The 22,895-nt window shown below is 39.1% G+C and overlaps 4 protein-coding genes across 5 annotated transcripts; 1 reads left to right on the forward strand and 3 right to left on the reverse strand.

Moving 5' to 3' along the window:
• Positions 1-932: 932 nt before the first annotated feature.
• SYNC1 (Class II aminoacyl-tRNA and biotin synthetases superfamily protein) lies at positions 933-4,102 on the reverse strand. The gene is made up of 6 exons (XM_089612002.1): positions 3,535-4,102; positions 2,377-2,967; positions 1,997-2,253; positions 1,784-1,913; positions 1,448-1,506; positions 933-1,351 (listed from the first exon to the last, which is right to left on the reverse strand). Exons 1-6 carry the CDS (start codon positions 4,015-4,017, stop codon positions 1,168-1,170), a joined length of 1,704 nt encoding a protein of 567 aa, XP_089468128.1. The 5' UTR covers positions 4,018-4,102; the 3' UTR covers positions 933-1,167.
• Positions 4,103-6,274: 2,172 nt separating this feature from the next.
• On the reverse strand, positions 6,275-7,327 carry LOC149400716 (uncharacterized). Of its 2 annotated transcripts, XM_089613260.1 has the most exons (3): positions 6,975-7,327; positions 6,699-6,754; positions 6,371-6,599 (listed from the first exon to the last, which is right to left on the reverse strand). In XM_089613260.1, the coding sequence occupies exons 1-3, from the start codon at positions 7,199-7,201 to the stop codon at positions 6,568-6,570; spliced, it is 315 nt and encodes a 104-aa protein (XP_089469386.1). In that variant the 5' UTR covers positions 7,202-7,327; the 3' UTR covers positions 6,371-6,567. The 2 variants fall into 2 exon arrangements, 1 of the variants encoding a protein (XP_089469386.1); XR_016296718.1 differs by lacking the exon at positions 6,699-6,754 and having other exon boundaries at positions 6,275-6,599.
• A 10-nt stretch (positions 7,328-7,337) lies between these two features.
• LOC149400717 (Ribosomal protein S30 family protein) lies at positions 7,338-8,104 on the forward strand. Its single transcript, XM_089613261.1, has 3 exons — positions 7,338-7,580; positions 7,673-7,810; positions 7,912-8,104. Exons 1-3 carry the CDS (start codon positions 7,577-7,579, stop codon positions 7,956-7,958), a joined length of 189 nt encoding a protein of 62 aa, XP_089469387.1. The 5' UTR covers positions 7,338-7,576; the 3' UTR covers positions 7,959-8,104.
• A 3,404-nt stretch (positions 8,105-11,508) lies between these two features.
• LOC149400718 (IAA-amino acid hydrolase ILR1-like 4) lies at positions 11,509-14,149 on the reverse strand. The gene is made up of 5 exons (XM_089613029.1): positions 13,698-14,149; positions 13,490-13,615; positions 12,719-13,033; positions 12,496-12,624; positions 11,509-12,113 (listed from the first exon to the last, which is right to left on the reverse strand). The coding sequence occupies exons 1-5, from the start codon at positions 14,052-14,054 to the stop codon at positions 11,721-11,723; spliced, it is 1,320 nt and encodes a 439-aa protein (XP_089469155.1). The 5' UTR covers positions 14,055-14,149; the 3' UTR covers positions 11,509-11,720.
• Positions 14,150-22,895: the final 8,746 nt, after the last annotated feature.

The following is a 22,895-nucleotide window of genomic DNA, read 5'->3' on the forward strand; positions in this document are numbered from 1 at the left end:
GAAACTACCTGCAAGGATTAGTGCCCGAGAATATCACGAACGCATAAAAGAAAATGTAACCATATTTTATGAAGGTTTTGAAATTTGACGAAAACCATAAAAATTACCAAGAAATCACGAGCCTCCAAGAAATCACGAAGAATACTTCATTGAGTTGCGTCAATGACTTGAAATTCTCTCGTTTATTTTTTTTTTTTTTTGAAAAATAGAAATCTATTATTAATCACAAACATTCTTGATTAATTATAGACTCTATCGAAGGAGGAAAATCCTCCAACCAAACGAGTTTATCGTCTATAGAAAGAGCGTAAGTTGCTAACCCATGGGCTGCCATGTTGGCTTCCCTATAGATGTGAGACAACTTTACTCCTGGAAAGTTAGACAATAAACTAGATACATCAGACAAAATGGAACCAAACTCATTCTTGAAAGAAGATTTCTTCTCCAAAGCTTGCACCACCGTCTTAGCATCTGACTCCACAAAGTGGATAGGCAGAAACACTTCCAAAGCCCAAGATAAGCCGTAGCGGAGAGCGAGAGCTTCAGCTTCTTTGACCGTGAATTTGCCTGGGAGATTTTGAGCCAATGCAGCCATGACTAGTCCAGAGGAGTTGCGAATAACAGCTCCAACTCCAACAAAGTTAGAAGACATTGGAATTGAGGCATCGACGTTGAGCTTGTAGAGATCGCAGCTTGGGGGTACCCATCTTGCTTGAGAGCGGTCCTGTTTGGGGTCAGGATTGCTCGGCAAGCTAACAGAAGATGAGCGTTTGGACTGGGCAGACTGAAATTCAAGAAGAAAATTTGACGTCCACGAAGATTATTATTTACACCTTCATTGAAGATTTACATTTTACACGCCAATTCATCATAAATCGTAACTAAGGCCCTAAATTTTTCATTATTTTTTTTAATATGACTGAAATAACAGAAATTCGAAGAGACGGGTTTTTGCACGAAAATATAGGAAACATTTTTTTTTTCCAAAATCCAACATCTAAATTAAGCTTTGGTTGGGAACAAACAATCAGGTGTACAACAAACCAAAAGGAAAGTGTACAAATTTTTATAAAAATGAGGGAACAAAATGGGCACAGCCCCAAAATAATTGGAAGTAGGAACTCTATGATTTGTGATTACTACTGCTTGTGTTATCTGTGATTTAAATTAAAGATCCGCTCTTCCAGGGTATCTTGGGAAGGGAATAACGTCTCTGATGTTGTCTATTCCTGTGGCAAACAGAATCATCCTCTCGAACCCTAAACCAAAACCACTGTGCTTCACCGTCCCGTAGCGTCGCAGATCAAGATACCAGTCGTACGGCTCAGTGGGTAGATCCATTTCCTTGATCCTGTATCCAACGATTTTCATCAATACTCAAAACCATCAATCGATAAATCACGAGAGCTATCAAATGGAAAAGTGCAGTTATTATGATTTATCATACCTGCTCAAAATCACATCGTAACGCTCCTCTCTTTGGCTTCCACCTATCAACTCACCGACCTGAAAATGCGATATGTGAGTTTGTTATCCGGGTATTGTCATTCTTACGCGATAAAGTGTAGTTCAGTAATGATGTTTAATTGATGGCATTTAACTAATTTAGCTTAAGTGAGTGTTGTGGCCTGTAAAGCACTCCATTATTTTGCTTAATCCCGATACGAGTTCTTGATTATAATAGTTTTGACAAATTGTTACCAATTTGAATCCTTAAACATCCAATGTCCCAACGGTCATAAAGTGAAAGCGTTTATGGACACGTGCTAAAAAACGGTCTAACCTTGGGTACAAGGACATCCATGGCAGCCACTGTTTTATTATCGTCGTTGAGTCTCATATAAAACGCTTTTATTCCTTTTGGGTAATTATACACGATGACAGGCTTCTGGAACTTAACCTCCGTCAAGTACCTACACAATCAAGACATGGATGGATAAGCAAGCAAATAGACATTTAACCTCTGTCAACCAAGCAAAACAAAAAAGTTTTGTACCTTTCGTGCTCAGATGCTAAATCGACGCCCCACTCCACTTTATTCTCAAAGACCTTTCCGTTTTTCACGGACTCTTCTAGAAGTTCTACTGCTTCTGTGTATGTTATCTTTACAAAAGGGGTTGAAGCAACCATTTTAAGTCGGGTGATACAACCTTTGTCAAACTTGTCAGCCATAAATTCCATATCATCATAGCAGTTGTCGAGTAACCACTGGCATAAGAACTTCACATACGCCTCTGCACATTTCATGTCATCCTACACAAATACGTCACTGTCTTAGTTTGCTTGAATCTGTGAAATGCAACTAAAAGAATAACTCTGAATATACCACCTATTCATCCATATGTCAAAAGAAAACTATATTTGAGATTCATTTACCTCAAGATCAGCAAAAGCAATTTCCGGTTCAACCATCCAGAATTCTGCCAGATGCCTTGTGGTATGGGAGTTCTCGGCACGGAAAGTAGGACCAAACGTATAGACGCTACTTAGGGCACAAGCAAAGGATTCAACTTGTAATTGTCCAGAAACTGTCAAAAATGCTTGACGAGCAAAGAAATCCTTGGTGTAATCAATCTTTCCGTCCTTTTGAGGAATGCCCGGCTTAAGCTTAGACCTCTCATCTAGCTTTGCAAAGTTCTCCTTTGCTTTTTTTAATTCAGCCACAGCAGCGCCGATTTCTCCTTTACTAGCTTTGGCAGCTTTCAGCTGAGAAACACTCTCTCCTTTTTCCTTGACAACAAGCCTTGAAGCTTCTAAATCTGATTCTGTAGGAGGAGGGTTCTTAATTAATTCCTTCTCTAACCTATCGGCTTCACTGATCAAAGTTGTCACTTGAAACATTTCACCGGCGCCCTCGCAATCGCTAGTGGTGATAATTGGTGTGTGCACATAAAGAAACCCGTGCTTGTTAAAGAACGTGTGAGTCGCGTACGCAAGAGCATGTCTAATCCGTGCAATTGCAGAAATCTGAAAACAATTGTACTTTTCATCAAATCACAATATACTAAAAATAGAAAAAGTTAAGAAAATGAGATGTAGTAATCTGATTAACACCAATTCTATAAACAAAAGAGGCACATAGGCACCAGAAATAAAAACTGTCTACGTTCTACATCACAGCCTGACCTGTCCAATAAAATGCTTAAAAAACAAATGTACAAAATCAATATCTTTTATTTTGCCACTCATAACTACGTCTTACAAAAGCTCTTTCCTAATCTAAATCAATTAATCATTCAATCTTCGTCCTAATTGTTGGCGAAATTGCCAGTCTTTGTTACTTCCTCAAAGGAAGCTCAAAATTCAAAATCCTTAGAAGTTTAATGTTCCCGTTTTTGCTATTACAATTAAAATCAATGACTCATACGAAAACTGCCGTTGTTTGTTAGTTCTTCAAGATCATTCCCAAAATTTCACAATCCTCGAAGTTTAATGTTCCCATTTCTGCCCCCCATAGCTTAACTATGAAACCAAATATCCCGAAATGCTCAAAACAGCTCATTTCACATCGCAATAGAGTTCAAAGCTCGATACCGTATTGGTCCTGGGACGCAGATGAACGTAGTCCCTCAGAAACTCAAGCGTGAGTCTGGTTTTCGGCAACGGATAGCTCGCCGGGTCAACCGGTCCGACGTGGACGACCTCTTCAACCCTCAGCTCTACCTTCTGCTTCGTCCCCGACGGCGGAAGCTTCAGAACTCCGTCGACCGCCACGCACGTCCCCGTCGGAACGAGCGTACCGAGCTCCGCCTTATCGGCGGCGACGATCACCTGCAGATTCCCCGGACACGATCCGTCGTTCAGCTCCAGGAACGCGAACGCGTCCTTGTCAGCCTTCCTTCCCGTCTTCACCCACCCGCCGATCCTTACTCGGTTTCCGGCGAGTCCGGACCCGCCGTCGGGCCGGGAAATGATCGATCGGATCGGGACTCGGTCGGAGAACTCGGCGCGCTGCACGGCGTCGTTTAGGGTTGTCTCGGCGAGCTGAGCCGTCGGTGGCGCGGAATCGTCGGCCATTGTTGACCGCCAAAAGGTTCAGATCTGTGTGTACGCACAGTTGGAGTGTGAAGAAGAGAGTGTACGGGGGACAAAAACAAAACCCTAGCGAAGGAATTTATATGTGTTGGAACGGAACACAATCGAGTGCTTTGTGCTTATTTCACTTATTTGTTCACTTGCTCTTAGCTACCGACACGTTGGCTGGAATTTATGGTACTACTCGTTTAGCCTTTGATCCGACCCGAATCTTCCATTTTTTTTATTTTTATTTTTTTGTAAAATTCAGCTTAGGCATATTCTTCGATAGAAAAGAATCAAGGAAATTGCATTAAGCTATAGACGAGAGGTACACAAATAATACGAACCAATTGTAATGTAACATAGGGTTACGGTTACTCTGTGATGCAAACAAAAATAAAAACCATACGGTTACTCACACGATTAATGATTTTTTATTAATTTTATTTTACTATACTACAATCTTTTAAGGAATTTTTAGTACACCACGTTGAATATCGTACCTTATACTAAGTATATATACATAAATATATATTATTTTATTTTTGCAGTTAATTTAGTTTGCCTAATAAGCGGAAACTATTTTGTAGAAATAAAAAGAATATTCAATTAAAAAAATACAATTTATCAAGAAAATAAGATACAATAAGAGATTTATAAGTGAATGGCCATTTTCTGAGTGGTCAACAACACATCGATAGCGGAGTTAAAGACTCGACTCGAGAACCATGCCTGAGGGGGTAATTCTTCACGAAAGATGTGTGACTCACATTATCAACTTGATGGTACAAGCCGGTCTCACTTTTCTACAGCCGAACATTACACGTATCCGAGATCCAGGGACGAAGCCAGGAACCTAGATTAGGGGGGCTAATTTGCAACAAAAAATTCAAGGGGGGTGATTTGTAAATTTTGAGGGTAAAAAAATGTAAAAATATAATAAAAATTAAGCAAAAAATGCAAAAAAAAATTGAGGGGGGCTATGGCCCACCCTGGACAACTACTGACTTCGTGCCTATCGAGATCAGTCATCAAGTTATCACAAATGACGATTGGGATGTGACCAAGGCCGTTTGTGAATTTTTAAAGGAATTTACGACGCCACAAATAGTCTACATGGGGAGTCACTAGATCTCAGACTCAAGGTTCTTCGATGGCCACCAACAACATTCCAACATCTTCAAGATTTCTCTAGAGATTTTTTAGAAAACTCCACGAATGGCAGCATATTAATTTTCTTTTATGTTTAGTGTATTTTAATAAGAACGAAAGAGACTGTAAATTTGTTGTCATTCAAAGGAGAGACTGTAAATTTGTTGTCATTCAAAAGACAATATTGTAATTACTTATCAAGCTAAACAGTAAATTAACTCTGGGTAAACTGGGTGATGCTCTTCCTTTTTTTTTTTTTTTTAATATATATATAATAACATTTTACTGATTAAATTATATATCTATAGTATGTTAACCTTTATATACGTTAAGTTTATTAAAGCGCAAAAGCGAATTTTCACATTCGAAATCAGCTTTTTTTTGTAATGTAAAACGTTCACCCGTAGTTTTTGTAAAATAATACAAAAACATGCAACTAGATGTAATTTCCATAATAAAAGCGGGTTTTAAATATCACTGTTTTGAAGAAGGGAAATGGTCACAAGTAATAGTAATTTCAATATTTTTGACCAAAATATGTCAAAGCATAATTTTGGACACTTCTAGTAGTATGCTTAATATTCAATGTCCATTTTACCCTTAAATTTATTTTTTTTTTACATTTTTTTCCCTTTTTCTTGTTTTCTCTCTGTTTTTTCTTTCTTTTTCTGTTTATTTTTCATTTTCTCTCTCTGTTCTCTTTCCCTCTCTTCTCCGCCTCCTTCCACCGCAAATCCGCACAATTTCTCCGATTCGATTCCCGCCATCGATTTCTTCTCTTTAGATGTCAAATTCGATTTCTCCGACGAGATCGGTGGTAGCGTCACGTCCAAAAGTCACAGTTACAAATATTGTTGTCATACATGTCTACAATTACAAAAATTTGTAGACACATATGTCTATATTATCGAAATTGTAGACGTATATGTCTACAATTACAGAAATTATAAATATACATAATTTGTAGACATACATGTTTACATTATCGAAATTGTAGACATATATGTCTACGATTACAAAAATTGTAGATATACATATCTATAATTATCGAAATTATATATATACATGTCTACAATTGCATAAAATTGTAGACATACGATTGTAAAAAAAAAACATTTCATGAAAAGAAAAATATTTAAAGCAAACATCACAAAATAATAATGAAATAGAAAAAACGTATTAGAAGATTGAATGATCATTTTCATTTCTATTCAACTGCTTTTTTTTTTTTTTTTTTTTTTTTTTTATAAAATTACACTCCGTTCGTATACACGAATGTCGTACACAACAAACCCCATCAAGCTCTGAAACATGAAGTCATGAACACAGCAAAATATTAACACCACCGTCCACACGCCAAAATAAAATGAAAATTAAACAAATCCAAGCACCTCATCTCTACTCATTGCTTCTTCTTGTAGCATATAACACTGATATACCAAACCAAAATAAATAAATAAAATCAATTCATTAGTTTTTAGAAACAAAACAGAAAGGAACGCTAGTGAAAATAAATTTACTTTCGATACCTATGATGATCAGATTTATAGTGCAACAATGGCAGCAAGTTTTTGGGATTAAATTCCTAAATCAAAAGACCAAAACAGGTTATAAAGAAGAGGAAAATAAAAATAATGGAGAAAAAAAAAGTCTGAGATTTTTTTTCTCGCGTTTCTTATTTTGACATTTATACAAACACTTGGTCTTCTTTTTTAAACAGCAATAATAACACCTAGCCTTTTTTTTTTCTCACGAAGAATAAGCATAAGAATCGAAACAGACAAAGACACGTGTCGATCTCTAACCTTGTTGAACCTTGGAGCCGCGTACTTGAGGCGCTTGGGGCTCCTCTTCTCGGCCATAGCCAGGACCTGAAAACGACGAATCCTCTGCGGCGATTGGGAGATTGAAGGCTCAAATCTGCGAGTTTCTCTATGGCGGAGGCTAGGGCAACAATCTGGTTGTCGGAGAGGAGGTCGATTGCGAAGTGGTAGATTCCGGTGAACTCGTCGTCGATGATGTTCTCGAGCATCACGGTAAGGTAGAGATCCGATCGCGAAAGGATCGAGGAGTTCCAATCAGAGAGTAGAGAAGAGAAAGGCCTACGTCTTTACCTTTTTCTGTTTGTTTGTTTTTGTGTTGAAGCAGAATACAGAAGAAGAGTGGGAAGGAGGGGTTGATAAATTAGGTTTTGAAATAAAGAGGGTATTTTCGTAGTTACTCAGATAGCTAACTACTAGAACGGGCCGAATATAATGGGCCTTGACCCACACTCGGGTCGAGTCCAGCCTCCCCACATATAAACCTACTCTTCCCAATCGCTTACCCTAACTGATCGTCTCTCTGCTCAGAAACACCCGCGGCAAATTAAGAACTCTCGCAGCCAGAGAAATCTCGCAGAGCCACCATGGGTGAGAGCTCAAAGCTTCTGCACTCAAAACGATATCTCTCTTCTTTCGCATCGCAGATCGTTGAATTTTTCTTCTGGTTTTGAGTGTTGCAGGAAAAGTTCACGGATCTCTAGCTCGTGCCGGTAAGGTGAGAGGCCAAACGCCCAAGTTGGCCAAGGCTGACAAGAAGAAGAAGCCCCGTGGACGCGCACACAAGCGCATGCAATACAACAGCAGATTCGTCACTGCTGGTAATTTATTAGATTCGTTTTTTAAGTAGTGCGATTTAAAGTTCTATTTGTTCGGTAGAGATTCGAAGGGGCTTATGGATTGATTGGTGATTTGTTCGCAGTGGTTGGATTCGGAAAGAAGAGAGGACCTAACTCGTCCGAGAAGTAAGCAATGGGATGAGAGAACGACGAGGTCTTGTTTTTTGGTACTGAAGTTTTTTTATGTCGAATTAGTTTTTGGAGATTTGTGTGATGAATTATTTGGATACAGTGGTGTTTTAGTTGAATAGAAATTATGCCAAGCTGGTTTATCTATGTGTTGTTGTGCTAAAATGTTCTGGTTAAACAAATCACCGCAAGCTCATTTATGAAAAAATTTAGATGTCTATCAAAGAAGATAAATTTGAAAATGAAGATTTTACTGATTAATGAATTGCTATTAGGTTCCTATAGTCTGGTTCATTTGGTAATGAGTAGATCAAGCATCACCAAAGTCAAATTTAATCCTGAGCAGTTCTTTAGTCTCTACTTTAGAGAACTCTGAGGCTTAAAGAACCTAATTCTAATTGCCCAAATCTAAGCGGTTGGAAAGAGTTGCTCTTGCACATTAGTACATCCCAAGCATTTCGTTAAAAAGAAGCGTGTTTTTTTTTTTACATTCGGATTAGGAATTGAAAGTTCATTTTAAGCAGCTTTATGTATATCTGAGCTTGCTATGGTGGGATTGGAAGAACATTGTAAGGAGTGAAAAGTGAACAAATGGATCGATCCAATTAATAGTTGTTTGATCAAAGCCCCTGCATTTGAAATGCCAATAACTAACAAAATCTAGTTCGATTTTGAGGCTTCTTGTAGTCTACTTAAAATTGGGCATCCCATTTTTTTGACTGTATGACTTGTAAATATACAAGGAGAGGATGAAATTTGAAATGGATGAATCGAAAAGCTTGAAGCTGCCAGAACTCAAATTTGCAGTTTAATTATGGATTCATGAAGGGTGATTAAGGTAGACAAGTGGGTATCAACTGGGTAATCTGAATGTGTTGATGTGATATTTCTCAAAAGGCGAGTACTTCTTAGCATGCGAAGAGGGTATTGGCTATGAAGATGGTTCCTTAAAGATCTTTTTGGACCAAGGTTTGGCGGTAAAAACTATGGTCCTTCTTGCTGCGCCCAAAGGTGAAGCTATTCGCGCGGAGGGTTGGATAAAGGTCCGAACCACCCTTGTACTGAGTGGGGGAATTGTGTTTGCAGTTTGAGTCATTCCGAATCGATAATGCACCATTTGAGTTTGTGGGGTAGTTTGTGATATTTGGAAGTTGGTGGGTTTTTGAGAGATCTTTTCTGATTCACGAGTGGATGATGCGAGTGACATTTTACTCAAAATTGCAAATACCATGAAGGTATGTTACTTTGGTGTGGCAGGTGTGGAATATCTGGAATAATGCTTTGAAGGACAAAGGGTGTGAAAACCGGGTGAGTCGGTGGATGGGTGAGTGGGTTTTTGGATGAAACCGAGAGGCGGTGAGAGTCACGAAGACTCCGGCGAGTGGAAGAAAGATTGAACACTCTTGGGTCCCTCTGAGACCAGATATTGTGGCGGCTCTGGAAATCTGCACAGGGAGTTATGGGACGAGCTGTATTGTTCGGGATCGCGATAGTGTGGTCATTACTTTTCACATCACCTTCTCTAACCAGGTGTTTCTAACCCCTTTGGCAACTTGGATGGACAATTTTGGTAATTCAATTAGACTGCATCGAGGTGGTCAACAAGTGTACGAAGAACCCCAAACTGGCTTTGGATCTCGGTCTCATCCGCGAAGATATCGCAACTTTGGAGCGTCTTTTTTCTTCTTTTTCTTTATAGAACAGCAATTTTGTTGTTCATCAGTTGGCAAAGTTTGAATTATTTACTTGTGCCGATGTGCAGTGGCTGGGCATTGTTCCTCGATTCGCCACACGAGAGGCATTGAAGAATGCTTATGTGGGTCTGGCTGTTTCTAATTTCTTTTTACAATAAAATTTTAAAGTGCTTTTAATTTCCTAGACAAAAGTACATTTGCGGTCTGAATATTATGGCCCGCGAGGAAGAAAAAGTACACACATTTGGAGTGTCTATTTATCATGCGAATTATGTGTATGCAATTTTGATTGGCACCTGAAATAAAGTGTTTAAAGAGAAACTAGATAATGACATGAACTCCTATTGAAAACGATGGTTCCAAACATTGAGAAATTGTCCGAGGAAACTAGACACTATAGACTTGCGATCACCTCATGGTTCCTATATGTTTGGTCATCTTCAATCACCATCCTCTGATTAGCTGAAAAACTACTACAATTTTACTTTTTGTTTTGTTCATTAATATCTCTAGAGAAAAAGGGTAAAAAAGAACGAAATCAAACGGATCATATTAGCGCATTCATTCATGTTGGAACTCGCTGTACAAAAATTATTCAAATCTAAACTGTTCCTCATTCGTATCATGAACTTGTCAGGATTCAGAACATGAAACGAGAGAAATATGCCAATATCACTATCAGGCCAATTAAATACATCTATGCACACACAAAATAGCCTTTTAATGAATAATAATGAGAAAATAAGAGAACGAGGAATATTGAACCATATCAACTCGTCAAAGTACTCTTGCAATAGAGAACAAGCTCTCTGATATGCTCGTCACGCTCTTCGCTTTTCATCTCAGTCACTGAACCACCACAACGCTCAATCTTTTCCTTCTCTTTCTTTGTTGCCCTTCTTTCATTGTTTTCATGATGATGATGATGAGTTTGCTCTGTCGTTTCTGTTGGAGGGCTTAGGCAAGTCCAGTACTTTTTCAAGGACCTCCAAAACCTTCCTTTGTCCTTACTCACCGCTGTGTCGCCGGAGACATTGTACGGAGACCACCGGAGCGGTGTGCCTGACGATGAGAAGCTCGGCCGTGCCGAGGCTTCCGAGGACCCGAAGAAGGTGTCGGCCGAGGAGTGTCTGTGATCGGAGACTTGGATTGGCTCCAAAACCCAGCTATCATTTTCAAACTTATATTTCAACCTCAGACCATCCATTGGAATATGACTTGTCTTTTTCTTTTTCTTTTTTCTTTTCACTTCTCAAACACATGAACGTGTCAATGTGGGATAGAGGGGATGTTGAGTCTTGAAATGAAATCACATAATGGGTCTTTATATTTATTAGTATTGTTATTAGTTAATCTGTTTCTTCATTTGGAAGAGTGGTAAGTGATATGAAAAAGAAGATTATTGCCTTTTTGCCAGTGAGCTTTTTCTTCTTTTCCTTCATATGATCACTCTGGCTTTAAGAAATCAGTTTAATTAATCACCAAATTATTTTATACGTTAATCGGATAGAATTTCCTTTTTTAGTACAAATACTAGAATGATTTTTCTTGGAGTACGCTATCTACTTTTATAGCATATCCCATTTAAGAGAAAAACACAAGAGGATTCGTGTTGATTATGATATTGATTTGTTTCCTTTACTTTTTCCCCCCTGAAACTGTTGTTGGGTTTAGGATTGAACATTGATTGAGAAGAAAAAAAAAAAGGAAAATTGATTGATTTGGACTCATTTTTGTAAAAGGCAAAATGATTGAAAGTTGCTTGTTTTTGGTCCTACTTTTCATCCGTAAACGACTAAGTACTTCTTCCTCATGTATTCTATTTGACCAAAGGCAAGTAAGTATATAGGAGTGAAATGAAATGTAATCATTATTTTCATTTGAATAAGACGAGTAGACGATTACATGGGACAACAAAAAACTACCAGAAAAAAAGGCTATAAAAAGCCTAAATTACTGATAATAAAAGATTTATAGGTGATAAAAACCATCAGCCCCTCACACACGTCCTTAATAACAAATACCTTACGCCCCAAGAAACAAACTTCCAACCACTTTGCTTTTTCTTCTCACAACTCATCATGAGAGCTCTCATTCGCGATCCCCGTTCGATTCTCAAGCAAATAAGTGGCGGCCACGGAAGCGTACAGAGCGGCCCCGTAAGGAAGAGCGTCCTCGTTGACCCTGAAGAACGGAGAGTGACCCGATTCGAAGACGCCTTTGGTCTCGTCCTTCATTCCCACGGAGATGAAACACCCGGGAACGGCTTCTTGGTAGAACGAGAAATCCTCGCCTCCCATCAGCTGGGCTGATTCGTGGACGTTCTCGGCCCCGACCATTCGCTCAGCCACGCCTCGGAAGTGGCTGTGGAGTCGCTTGTCGTTGTTGGTCACCGGTAAAGAGACCGAACCGAAAGTCACAGTCGCGTTGCACCGGTGCACCCTCGCTTGCCTTGTGATGACCTGTCACTCACCGTTTCCGAAGGGCCGTTTAGAAATACTTACTAGGACTAGGATTATTCTTCGTTCTTAGATACTTTGAAAGTGGGCAGAGAATAAAGTTGACCTTTTTTTTTAAGGGAAAAGAGAATCTAGGGAAGTAGTAGCTCTTGTTATAGGTCAAATATGCTCTATATCATTGCCAAGAATGTTAGAATAATTTTAGGACTACTAATTTATTAATCAAGTGTATACATTATTGAATAAATAATACTGTCGAGTTTGAGTTTCAAGAAAATACAACAGTTTTATTTCTCTTGAATTGAATGGGGGGATTTAAAATCTAACAAAGACTACATAACAAATAAGCATATGAAAGGGAGGGTAGTAATACTAATAATATTACCTCCTCGATTCGCTGTCGGAGCTGAGCAAAGCTCTCTTTCGAAAACGCCCTGAAAGTTCCTCCGATCGTGACGGAATCGGGGATGACATTGAACGCGCCACCGCCTTGGAATTTCGCGACCGTAACAACCTGTGATATAATTCTCGCTTAAAACGAAGAAAAAAAAAGTCTTCTCATTTTTTTCCGAGTTTGGAAAAAGAGCAAAGTGGGATAAATAAAACACCTGGGAATCCAAGGGATCGGCTTCGCGGGAGACGAGGTGTTGGAGGCTGACGACGACGTTGGAGGCGGCGAGGATGGGGTCGACGGTGTGCTGAGGAATGGCGGCGTGACCGCCTTTCCCGCCGATCACCGCCTCGAAGAAGCCACACGCGGCCAGGATGGGACCGGACCTCGAACCGAAGCTTCCGACGGGAATGAGAGTGCTGACGTGGAGACCGAAGATGGCTCCCACATTCTTTATCACTCCCGCCTCCACCATCCGTTTCGCTCCGCCCCCGCCTTCCTCCGCCGGCTGAAATACAACCACCACCGTTCCCTGACACACAACACCATTTCACACTATTGGACACCTGGACATTTACCGTCACCGACGGAGCAAATGCGCTCTCTCAACTTTTAGAAATTATCATTTTTTTCTTAAAATTCTGGTTTTTTTTTTTAATATTTTAACTTAAATTTATATAATTTTTTAAATTTGCCCTTCTTAATTTTCTTTTTCAAATTTGCTCCTGACTTGAATTTCAGACTCCGCCCACTGTTTAAGTTAGTCACTCAATCAATACACAGAATTTTTTTTTTTTTTTTTTTTTTTTAAAGAGGTGAGATTTTCATCCAAATTTCATGTGGGACCCACGTTCTGTGTTCCTCTTCTTATTTTTTTTCTTTTCCAATTTTAATATTCGTTCAAACCTCCACTTTCCAAAGAATCAAGAGAGTGTGAAGTGAAATCTGCAGAGCTCTTTTCATCGCTCATCAGCGAAGAAAACCTAACCTGCAATTCGTGGCGATGATTCTGAAGAATCTTGGTGGCGCCGAGAAGCATCGCCACGTGTGCATCGTGGCCACACGCGTGCATTTTTCCCGGGACTTTGCTCTTGTGTTCCCACTCAACACTCTCCTGAATATTTTGTTTTACAGCGTTTAGTGATTATAATAATCAAATTAAATAAAGGTTATTCGAATTCAACAGTTCAAAGAACCTGCATAGCGAGAGCGTCCATGTCGGCTCGGATTGCGACGAAAGGAGGCTCGCCGGAGCCGACGAAGCCTACGACGCCGGTCTCGGCGACCGGGTGATCGTACTGAACGCCGATCTTGTCGAGCTCGGCTCTCACGAGCTTGCTCGTCTCGAACTCCTCGAAGCCTAGCTCCGGATTTTCGTGGATTTTTCTCCGAATTTTAACCATCCAATCGGAGACGTCTTTCTCTCTGGCCGAGTCGAGGAACCTCGCCGGGATTTGGCCGGGATCGGAGGGGCTCGGAGGAGGGACGGCTGAGACCGACGCGAGGAATGTGAGGAGCGCGAAAATCAGATTGAGGTGGCTGAGATTGGCCATGAGAGACTGAGAGTAGATTGGTGACGTTAACGGAGAGAGAAACAGCAAGTTTAAGACTCGAGTTACTCTGTGTCTCTGAGTCTGAGTAAAAGGCGGTTTTTTTAATGAGTTCTTCAAGTGAGAGAGTATAGCGTCGTGCTGACGTCAGCATGTGCGTCTTAGGGAATAAGTTAGTTGGAGGAGAGCAACTCCAACGGAGCGTTACACAAACAGGATATTTAAAAATTAAAAAAAAAATCCATATATTATTGATTGACAGTTAAATATTTTTCTTTACTTTATATTAAAAGCTAACGGGTCAAGCCGCTCAAGCGGCTAAATAAATGGTCAAATAGAACTTAAAGATTTGCAAAATAGTCAAAGTTTGTCAAGTACATGCAAAATAGCCAATGAAGACGGGACTACAATTAATGAAGACAAGATTAAAATTAATGAAGGCAGGATTAAAATCAATGAAAACATGATTAAATTTAATGACAATTTGGAAATCCAATTCGTGAACAATATGAACACCGACGCGTTAATGGCGGAACCGACGATTGTCTTCTCAGGCCACACGTTCGAGCGAGCCTGCACCTAGCTCTGAAATCCGCCATCGCCGCCTGACGCGAGACCTCCTCCGCCGGAGCTCCGGTTCCGCCCGATCCCGTGCACGAGGTCGGCGGCTATTTTACCGGGGCTGAGGACCGAGAGCTGAGCGAGGTTGAGACTGGAGCTATTTTACCAAACTAATTAAACTATGGCTATTTTGTTAAACAATTAGTTTGAATCGGTCATTTCATACTAATTTTTCTATAAAAAAAATGTTGTATCCAAAATATGATAATTTTATTCAAAGATTTTTTTGTCTACGAGGAAGATAACAAAATTAGCACTTGTACTTTATCAGATTCACTGTTTAAAGCATAACATATATGGAATGTGAGTTTGTTGGGATAAACATCTCTTATATCTATTTTTTAAGCTTAGATACGACAAAGCATATTGATAAAAATATAATCTAGTTGTGGAGCACTATATATTTGTATATTTAAATATTGTGATTTAACTATGATATTTTTTTTATGGTTTTCTGTAGCAATTGAATAATTGGTAAAAAAAAAGCCGAAGTTTACCAAATCTCAACTAACTAGCTATGAATTAGTATTTAATTCATTTTAACACATTGAAAAATTAAATTGTTTGGCATCTTTAGACAATTATGTATCAACCACGATGATGGATTCATAACCATTTCATAAATAAATAAATTAAAGCCTCTTAATTTTGATTTTAAGTCTAACTAACTTCTCAAGAATTAAAACCCTAGTCTCTTTCCCCTGAAAAATCAAAATTTGGACTTTCAATAATTGCTGTCGTCGCTTTTCTTGATATACGGAGATTCTGGTGGTCTCGACTACTAGAGTACTCTCAATTTAGGAGAATATATATTTTTTTTATCTATATTTTATTTTTTGTGGTTTTTATTTTATTTTATTATGTTTCAGTTACTCATATAATTTGCACGGTCAGAGCAAGAACTCGGATGCACCGAGAACAATAGAAATCCAGTACGAAGTCCGAGTCAAATAGGCTCGATGGTTCATGAATGTTAAGGAACGACTTGTTCATAAGACAAGAACGAACCCTACTGAGTAGAACTTCGGAGAGAAGAGACGCTGTTAGGTCAAAGACTAGTCAAACCCAATATAAACAAGTGTAAACAAATTCGAACTTAAATAAAACGCTCACATCGACGATTATGCCAAGCAGACAAGCAAATAACCGCTCACTACATACGTTTGGAAACGGTTATTCAGCAACTGCTAAGGACGTGGGATTGATCACCCAACGAACTCAACCCAAAGGTCTATAAAACGGTTACCCACATGTTATTTTATTTTATGACCAATAAGTTGATTTGATATCTCGGTATCCACATCTTGTCCTAAAAAAAGAAATCTTTCTCGATAAAGTCGGTTGAGTGGGTATGATTGTTTGTGGTCTATTTTTCATCTTATTCGTATAAAAAGAAAATTTGAATATTTTCGCGTTATTCTTGTAATCTAAGTTTTTTTATTTTTATCTATATATATTCATTTGAAGAGCCATATTATTAAAAAAAAAAATCGCCCGGAATTGTTCACACGTGATATTCTTTTAAACATTATATTGGCAATGTATATGTAATATTTATACATTACAATATAAATCGTGTTGAATTTGTTCCACTTATTTGATATTCGCCAATATTAAAATAACCCCGAATTCTCTCTCGCACATATTTTTATTTTCTTATAGAATTTTGTCGCCTTTGGTATATCCTGCTCGCCGGCACACATATTTGTCCCCTGGCCCTGGGTATGGTGGCAATTCTCTCTCGTGGTCACTGAGTCCTCGTTCGTGTGGTGTGTGTGTGTGTGTTTGTCAATATATATAATTATGATGCACAACTCATTTTATATAAAATCTCCGGAGATGGATTTGACGCTTCGATAATGCGAGCATTATTATACTTTATTTTTCTATACGATTTGAAAAACTATTTTATTAATCGTTAATAACTAAGGATATATTGAAATAGCCAAATAAGTGATCCAATCATAGTTTGTCTTTTATTTCTCTATGTGTTAGAAGTGTGTAGAAAATGAGTAAATTTTTGTATTTAGCGTTGGATCTGATATGACCAAGGCTCATGCGGTGTTTTGTATAAAATTTTCCATAATCATAGCTGTGAGTGTTTGACTTTGACCTATATTCTTATACAAAATGATGCGTGCATTTTTCCTAAAGTGACTAATTATCTATAAAATCTTAAAATACATATTTGATGTATATCTATATATATTTCTCTGATTGCCATTTGTTACAAAAAAAATCATATAGGTGACAGAATATATATATATATGTATATTTATATTTCCCAACTTCCGCACGAGATATGATATTTAAATGAAAATCTTGTGTTGCAATAGCATTGGATAGTATAGTAGATATCTCAAGTGGCTATTGCACTGCTGTGCAAATTAAATCCATGCATGTTGTCGATTTCTCGTTGGAGGAATCGTGTTCAAATTTTCGTTGGATTCCCAATAGATGAGTCTGGCTGTGTGGTTGTAATTACGCCTCCATTTTCCACGTTTGATATAAGAAGGATAAATTATGGGCACATATCACAGATCGTGGACCTACGTTCAAGTATGTTATTTATTTAACATCATGACATAAAGCATGATATATGATTGAGCTCGTGATAAAATGCTATACTACGTCTGATATACTAGCTTTCAGTTTTAACTGATTATTGTATTCAATTCTACAACATTTGATATGATTCATACCCATATCATGAATTATATACGAGAACTTGAGAAGTCGAGAAATAACAAAACTACTAAAATAGTAAAAATCAAAATTAGAAATGGCCAAATGCTAATTACTGTATAATAGCAAAAGTAAGTGTTATAAGGGATTTTCCCTCACCCGAAAAAATATGGAAGCCCAACCCAAAAACTGAGAAAACAAGCCCGGTCTAAGGGGCAGAGAAAATCCCGACGTGGCCCGAGCGAGGAAAATCAAGCATGACCCAGGGCCGACCTCAACGACAAAATATCCCGGCCCTGTCATGAGCAGGGGAAGGAAAGTTCCAGCCTCGCCAAGGGCAGGGAGGGAAGGATCCAGCCCCGCCAAGGGCAAGGAAGGAAGGAATGATCCAGCCCTGCCAAGGGCAAGGAGGGAAGGACCCGGCCCCGTTGAGGGCAAGGAATGAAGGACCCAGCCCTGCCAAGGGCAGGGAGGGAAGGACTCAGCCCCGCCAAGGGCAATGAGGGAAGGACCCAGCCCTGCCAGTGGCGAGGAAGGGAAGACCTAGCTCTGCCAAAGGCAAGGAAGGAAGGACCCGGCCCTGCCAAGGGCAAGGAAGGAAGGGCCCAGCCCCGCCGAGGGCTAGGAGAAAATCCCAGCTCTGCCAAAGGCAAGGAAGGAAGGACCCGACCCTGCCAAGGGCAAGGAAGGAATGGCCCAGCCCCGCCGAGGGCTAGGAAAAAAAATCCCAGCCATGCCAAGGGCCAGGAAGGAAAAATCCCAGCCCTGCCAAGGGCCAGGAAAGAAAAATCCCAACCATACCAAGGGCCAGGAAGGAAAACTCCAACCCGACCTCCAGGCAGGCTCGACCTCCAGGCAGGCTCGACTTCCAGGCAAGGTCGACCTCTAGGCCGAGCTCGACTTCCGGGCGAGCTCGACCTCCGGGCGAGCTCGACCTCGAGGCGATCTCGACCCCCGAGGCGAGCTCGACCTCCAGCCAGGCTCGACCTTTAGGCGAGCTCGACCTCCGGGCGAGCTCGATCTCCAGGCGAGCTCGACCTCCAGGCGATCTCGACACCAAGCGAGCTCGACATTCAGCCAGGGTCGACCTCCAGGCCAGGCTCGACTTCCAGGCGAGCTCGACCTCCAGGCGATCTCGACCCCCCAGGCGAGCTCGACCTCCAGGTGAACTCGATCTCCAGGTAGGCTCGAGAACCATTGTGCACTTTATCAAATAAATATATCAATTCAAACATGTCATATGAAATTTATTACTGGAAAAAATAAACAAAGAGGCTAAAAGACACTAAAAAAAAGTCGATAATTTGCACGACATGATAAGTAGAAACTACAAACTACTATTACTCATCACGTTCACGTTGAATTAATGTCCTATTTCTCTCCTTCAAGTAAGGCATTGAGGTGTAAGGGTATATTTTCTTTTTAATGATAAAAAAACATGCTTGTACATTCCTTAAAAATCTACTTTATCAAATATTTTTAACTTTTTTTTACATACTAATTAATCCGAACATGATCTCTCAGAGAAATTAATACACCTGCATTAATAAAAAAAAAAAGACGTAAACTAGTGTAAAAATACTTATCCATTACAAATATATGATACTGTAACCAGGGCCGGCCCAATGCACTTCGAGGTCCTAGGCGAGATTTAAATTAAGCCTTTTTTTTTTCTGAAAGTAAAACACAATATTTCAAAGTAAAAAAATTCCTTAATCATCATTTTCAATAAATATAAAAATATTACATTGTCCTTAATAAATTAAAAAATATCATAAAATATTCCGTTTAGTTTTTAATCAAATATTTAAATCCATCTCCCTTTTGGAAGACTTTGATAATTTACAGTTCATAAAAACCATATGGATTATCTAAATATTTGTCTTTAAAGCATTACCAAATTCCATTATTTTTTCATACAAAAATAATTCTTTTTTCTTTTACAATGTTAGCATACTTACATTGTCTTTAAAAGGCTTTATTTTGATTTATCATGCGTGTTTTTTATATTATTAATACAAACGAAATTGTATTTGAAGTCGTCAGTAAGCATTAACAAAAAATTGACAAGTACACAAGCCTGCTGTCTTTTTATTATTATTATTTCGAAGCCTATAACTGATTACAAAAATATGGGCCTTTTTTTCAAAAAAAATATTAAGTTGCCTAAATGGCCTAAGGGCTGGGCCGGCCCTGACTGTAACACATGATATATATTTTCGCGAATATTTTGAAGTACCAATTTTGTTCAAATACGAATATTTTGAAGTACCGATTTTCTTAAAATTAGTATGGCTGATATGTGATGTTATATATCAGAAAAATCTAAAATCTAACACCCTCTGACAAACTTTAGAAAATGTAATTTATCACTCAATATTAAATCGGGCTAGTGAATGCATACAAAAAGTATGGACCATTTCTTTTGGGTGCAACAGGCCCAATATCCTTTAATTTTTAATCCGTCCATATATTTAAGAGAAATTACCACAAATAGTACCATCTCATAACATTTTTCCCATTTTCTACAAAAACTATAATTTGGACAAAATACTAGTAAAAGAATGGAAGATTATTTTTTTTATCCATTTTTACCCTCTTCTTTTTTTTTTCCTAATTTTTTTTCTTTGAGTCTCGTTTTTTATTTATTTAAGAAATCTGATTTTGTTTGACGATTTACTGACATATATATGTCAACAATTGATAACACTGGAAAGTTGGTTGATTTGTTGAGATAAACGTCAACATGTTGACATAATTTATTGACATAGATGTCAACAATCGACACATTTTGTTGACATATATGTCAACAATCGACATGATTTGTTGACATAGAGGACACAATTTCTTCACTATTTATGCTATTATTTATACAATTTTTATGCAATAATACGAAAAAATACACAAACATACACTCGGATTATGCACACAAACATACACACGAAGAAATATACACAAACGTTTATCCATCAAAATACACAAACATCAATTTTTAGATATAAATGCTCCATGAAAATATTTAAACCTTACTTTAAAAAAATTGCTATAAATTCCGATGACCCATTAGATGAGTTTGGTTTTGCAATAACTTGTGATGATTTTGGAGGACAAACATGATTAAAATATTCTCATGAGTTTTTTTTATCCAAAAAAATATAATATGCCCAATTTCATAATTTATCACTGCTTGCACTACACACAAATTTAATAATGTAGAAAAAATCGGAGAAGTATTCATTTGGTTAATAATCAAGTACTAGTAACACTAACACTACACATCTCAACTGCTCAAGTATGTAATGAATTTGAAACATATCAATTCAAAAAATGTCATCATCTTCTTAACTGTCACTATACGCAAACAAGTGAAACCTCTCATCAAAACCCTTCGCTTCCGAAATTACCGATAACACCGCCCGATCATCATCACCAGACTCAAACTCGTCATCATCGCTCTCGGAGAGCGCGTCATCCCCGAAAGAGATGTACCTCCGGCGAAGGACCGAATCCCGGTCGGAGATATTGCCTTTCTCGACAGAAATCCACGGCACCCATACATCAGCTTGGCGGCCCAACGCCTTGTCCCAATCGCCGACCACCGCAGTTCCAAAGCTCGCCTCAAGCCCACCTCAGCATCTTCGAGAAATCCGAATCATCAGAGACAAGAAGAAGCCGATCAACCCCGCTGCTCATCGAGTGTTCCATTTGCCTATTCAAAGTCCAATCCGCCGCCTGAGGCTTATCCTTCAAAGTCATCACCACAACTCCAACTCACCGAAGCTCCCCGGCTAACCCATACTCGGGGCAAAAACAACAACAACAAAGACAAAATCAAAAAAGCTCAAGGCAAAATTGCTAAACAACTCACGTGGGTCCTCGTCCTAAAAGCCCACCATGCCACCGGGTGCCTCACCTCCATCACCACTGTCGCCAAAAAAACCGACTCCGAATGGAACAAAAAAAATCATTACTTTTGATCATTCATGAAGCTATTCCTCTGGCTCTATATCCTTCTTCTTGTCTTCGAGATCGCCCCTTATTTTCGTGACCAAAACCGATTCCATGAACGAGAGGCTCTAGTCGGGAATCACGAAGCTTCACTAGGAAGCCTTGTTCCCCGGCCACCGCGAACAATGTATTCCCTTCTGTTGGGGATAACATTCAAGAAATGATTTATCAATCTTCATCGGGGATCTGTAAACAAAATAAACAAGTCACTCAAATAAACGTTAAAGTTTTAAACTTAAAAATAAAAATAACACCAGGTCTAAAGTTTTAATCCCTCCAAGTGCATGTTTTCTGTTATGTCCCCTACCACAACATTTCCCGCATTTTCGCTGGATAACAATCTTTTCGCCTTGAGATGGGTATCGATTAATCCTTCTTCTTCCTTGTTTACTTTTCTTCGGTCGACTGGCTTGCTTCTTTTCAACGGGTTCCGAAACTTTCATGTCTTTTATCTCATCCGGGACATCCCATTGATCTTCATTGCCAACCGGATATATGGCTTCCTTGTACATCTCAATCCACGTCTCCTTCAAATAAAAGTCACTGCATAACGAGTACACGTCCACTCTTCGATGTTGGGCTGCTGCGATAGAATGCTCGCACGGGATATTCAATTATTGTGGTAGTCCGCAAGTGCATGTCTTCGCCATAAGGTCTACATCGAAATCACATCTTGCGTCTTTGACATGACATTCATATAGACCAAGCCCGTACGCATTGACGAACTGTGCCTTATTATTTAGCTGTTCGGGATCATTTTGCCACGTTGGTGTCAATTTTGTGTTCAACTTGTTCGCTATCTCTTCTCGTTCGAAAAACCAAGTTTAGAGTGTGAATCGAATAAACTCGAGCAACGTCGTAATGTGAAACGTCCTAGCATTCCTTGTTTTGTTGTTGAAGCTTTCTGCGTTGTTGCTCGTCATTAGGTCGTACCTATATAAAACATACTTGATTTATATAATCAACGACATTAAAAATTCAGTACAAAAGAAGTTCTAGACTTTTACCGTTTTCCAGGAAAGTAAGCTCTGGCCCACCAATCGACACCAACTTCTTCGAGATACTTTGCCATCTCGACATTCTTACGTCTCAACTGTCTAAAATTAGCTTCGAATGCTGTTTTACTGAAGGCGTAAGCCGCATCGTAAAGTTCAAATCGACAATGCTCTGTCTTGAAGTTGTGTTGGACATTCAGTTGTAAATGATGGTAACATGCTCCGTGAGGGATACCGGGAAACACAATCTCGACACCATGTATGAGGCTAACATGGCGATCGGATATGAACGCCAAATTAGGTACGTCTTCACCGATAGCTTCTCGCAATCTTCTCAAAAACCAAATCCAAGAAGCATGACACTCGCTATCTACAACTCCAAATGCAAGTGGATATAATTGTGAATTCGTATCCATTGCAATTGCGCAAAGCAACTGTCCGCCGTATTTTGTCTTCAGAAATGCACCGTCCAATGCTATGACCGGCCGACATGCTTTGAAGCCTCTACGACACGCCCCAATGGAAAAGAAAACAT

This window comes from Urtica dioica, chromosome 4 (genome assembly GCF_054948205.1).
Source record: "Urtica dioica subsp. dioica isolate 48M chromosome 4, U.dioica_male_clone48M_v1_H2, whole genome shotgun sequence".
Taxonomy (NCBI): domain Eukaryota; kingdom Viridiplantae; phylum Streptophyta; class Magnoliopsida; order Rosales; family Urticaceae; genus Urtica; species Urtica dioica.

Bases quoted from the DNA above. Each gene is read 5' to 3' on its own strand.
- LOC149400717 (XM_089613261.1), top strand. The intron at 7,811-7,911 runs GTAATTTATTAG...ATTTGTTCGCAG, and splicing joins CAGCAGATTCGTCACTGCTG to TGGTTGGATTCGGAAAGAAG.
- LOC149400718 (XM_089613029.1), bottom strand. From the start codon at position 14,054: ATGGCCAATCTCAGCCACCTCAATCTGATTTTCGCGCTCCTCACATTC. The intron at 13,616-13,697 runs GTTCTTTGAACT...CAAAATATTCAG, and splicing joins TGGACGCTCTCGCTATGCAG to GAGAGTGTTGAGTGGGAACA. The intron at 12,625-12,718 runs GTGTTTTATTTA...ATTATATCACAG, and splicing joins CCGATCCCTTGGATTCCCAG to GTTGTTACGGTCGCGAAATT.
- SYNC1 (XM_089612002.1), bottom strand. From the start codon at position 4,017: ATGGCCGACGATTCCGCGCCACCGACGGCTCAGCTCGCCGAGACAACC. The intron at 2,254-2,376 runs GTAAATGAATCT...GTATTTGTGTAG, and splicing joins TTGCTTTTGCTGATCTTGAG to GATGACATGAAATGTGCAGA. The intron at 1,507-1,783 runs GTTAGACCGTTT...TCGCATTTTCAG, and splicing joins TGGATGTCCTTGTACCCAAG to GTCGGTGAGTTGATAGGTGG.
- LOC149400716 (XM_089613260.1), bottom strand. From the start codon at position 7,201: ATGCTCGAGAACATCATCGACGACGAGTTCACCGGAATCTACCACTTC. The intron at 6,755-6,974 runs GTTAGAGATCGA...CTTTTGATTTAG, and splicing joins CGGCTCCAAGGTTCAACAAG to GAATTTAATCCCAAAAACTT. The intron at 6,600-6,698 runs GTATCGAAAGTA...TTGGTATATCAG, and splicing joins TATAAATCTGATCATCATAG to TGTTATATGCTACAAGAAGA.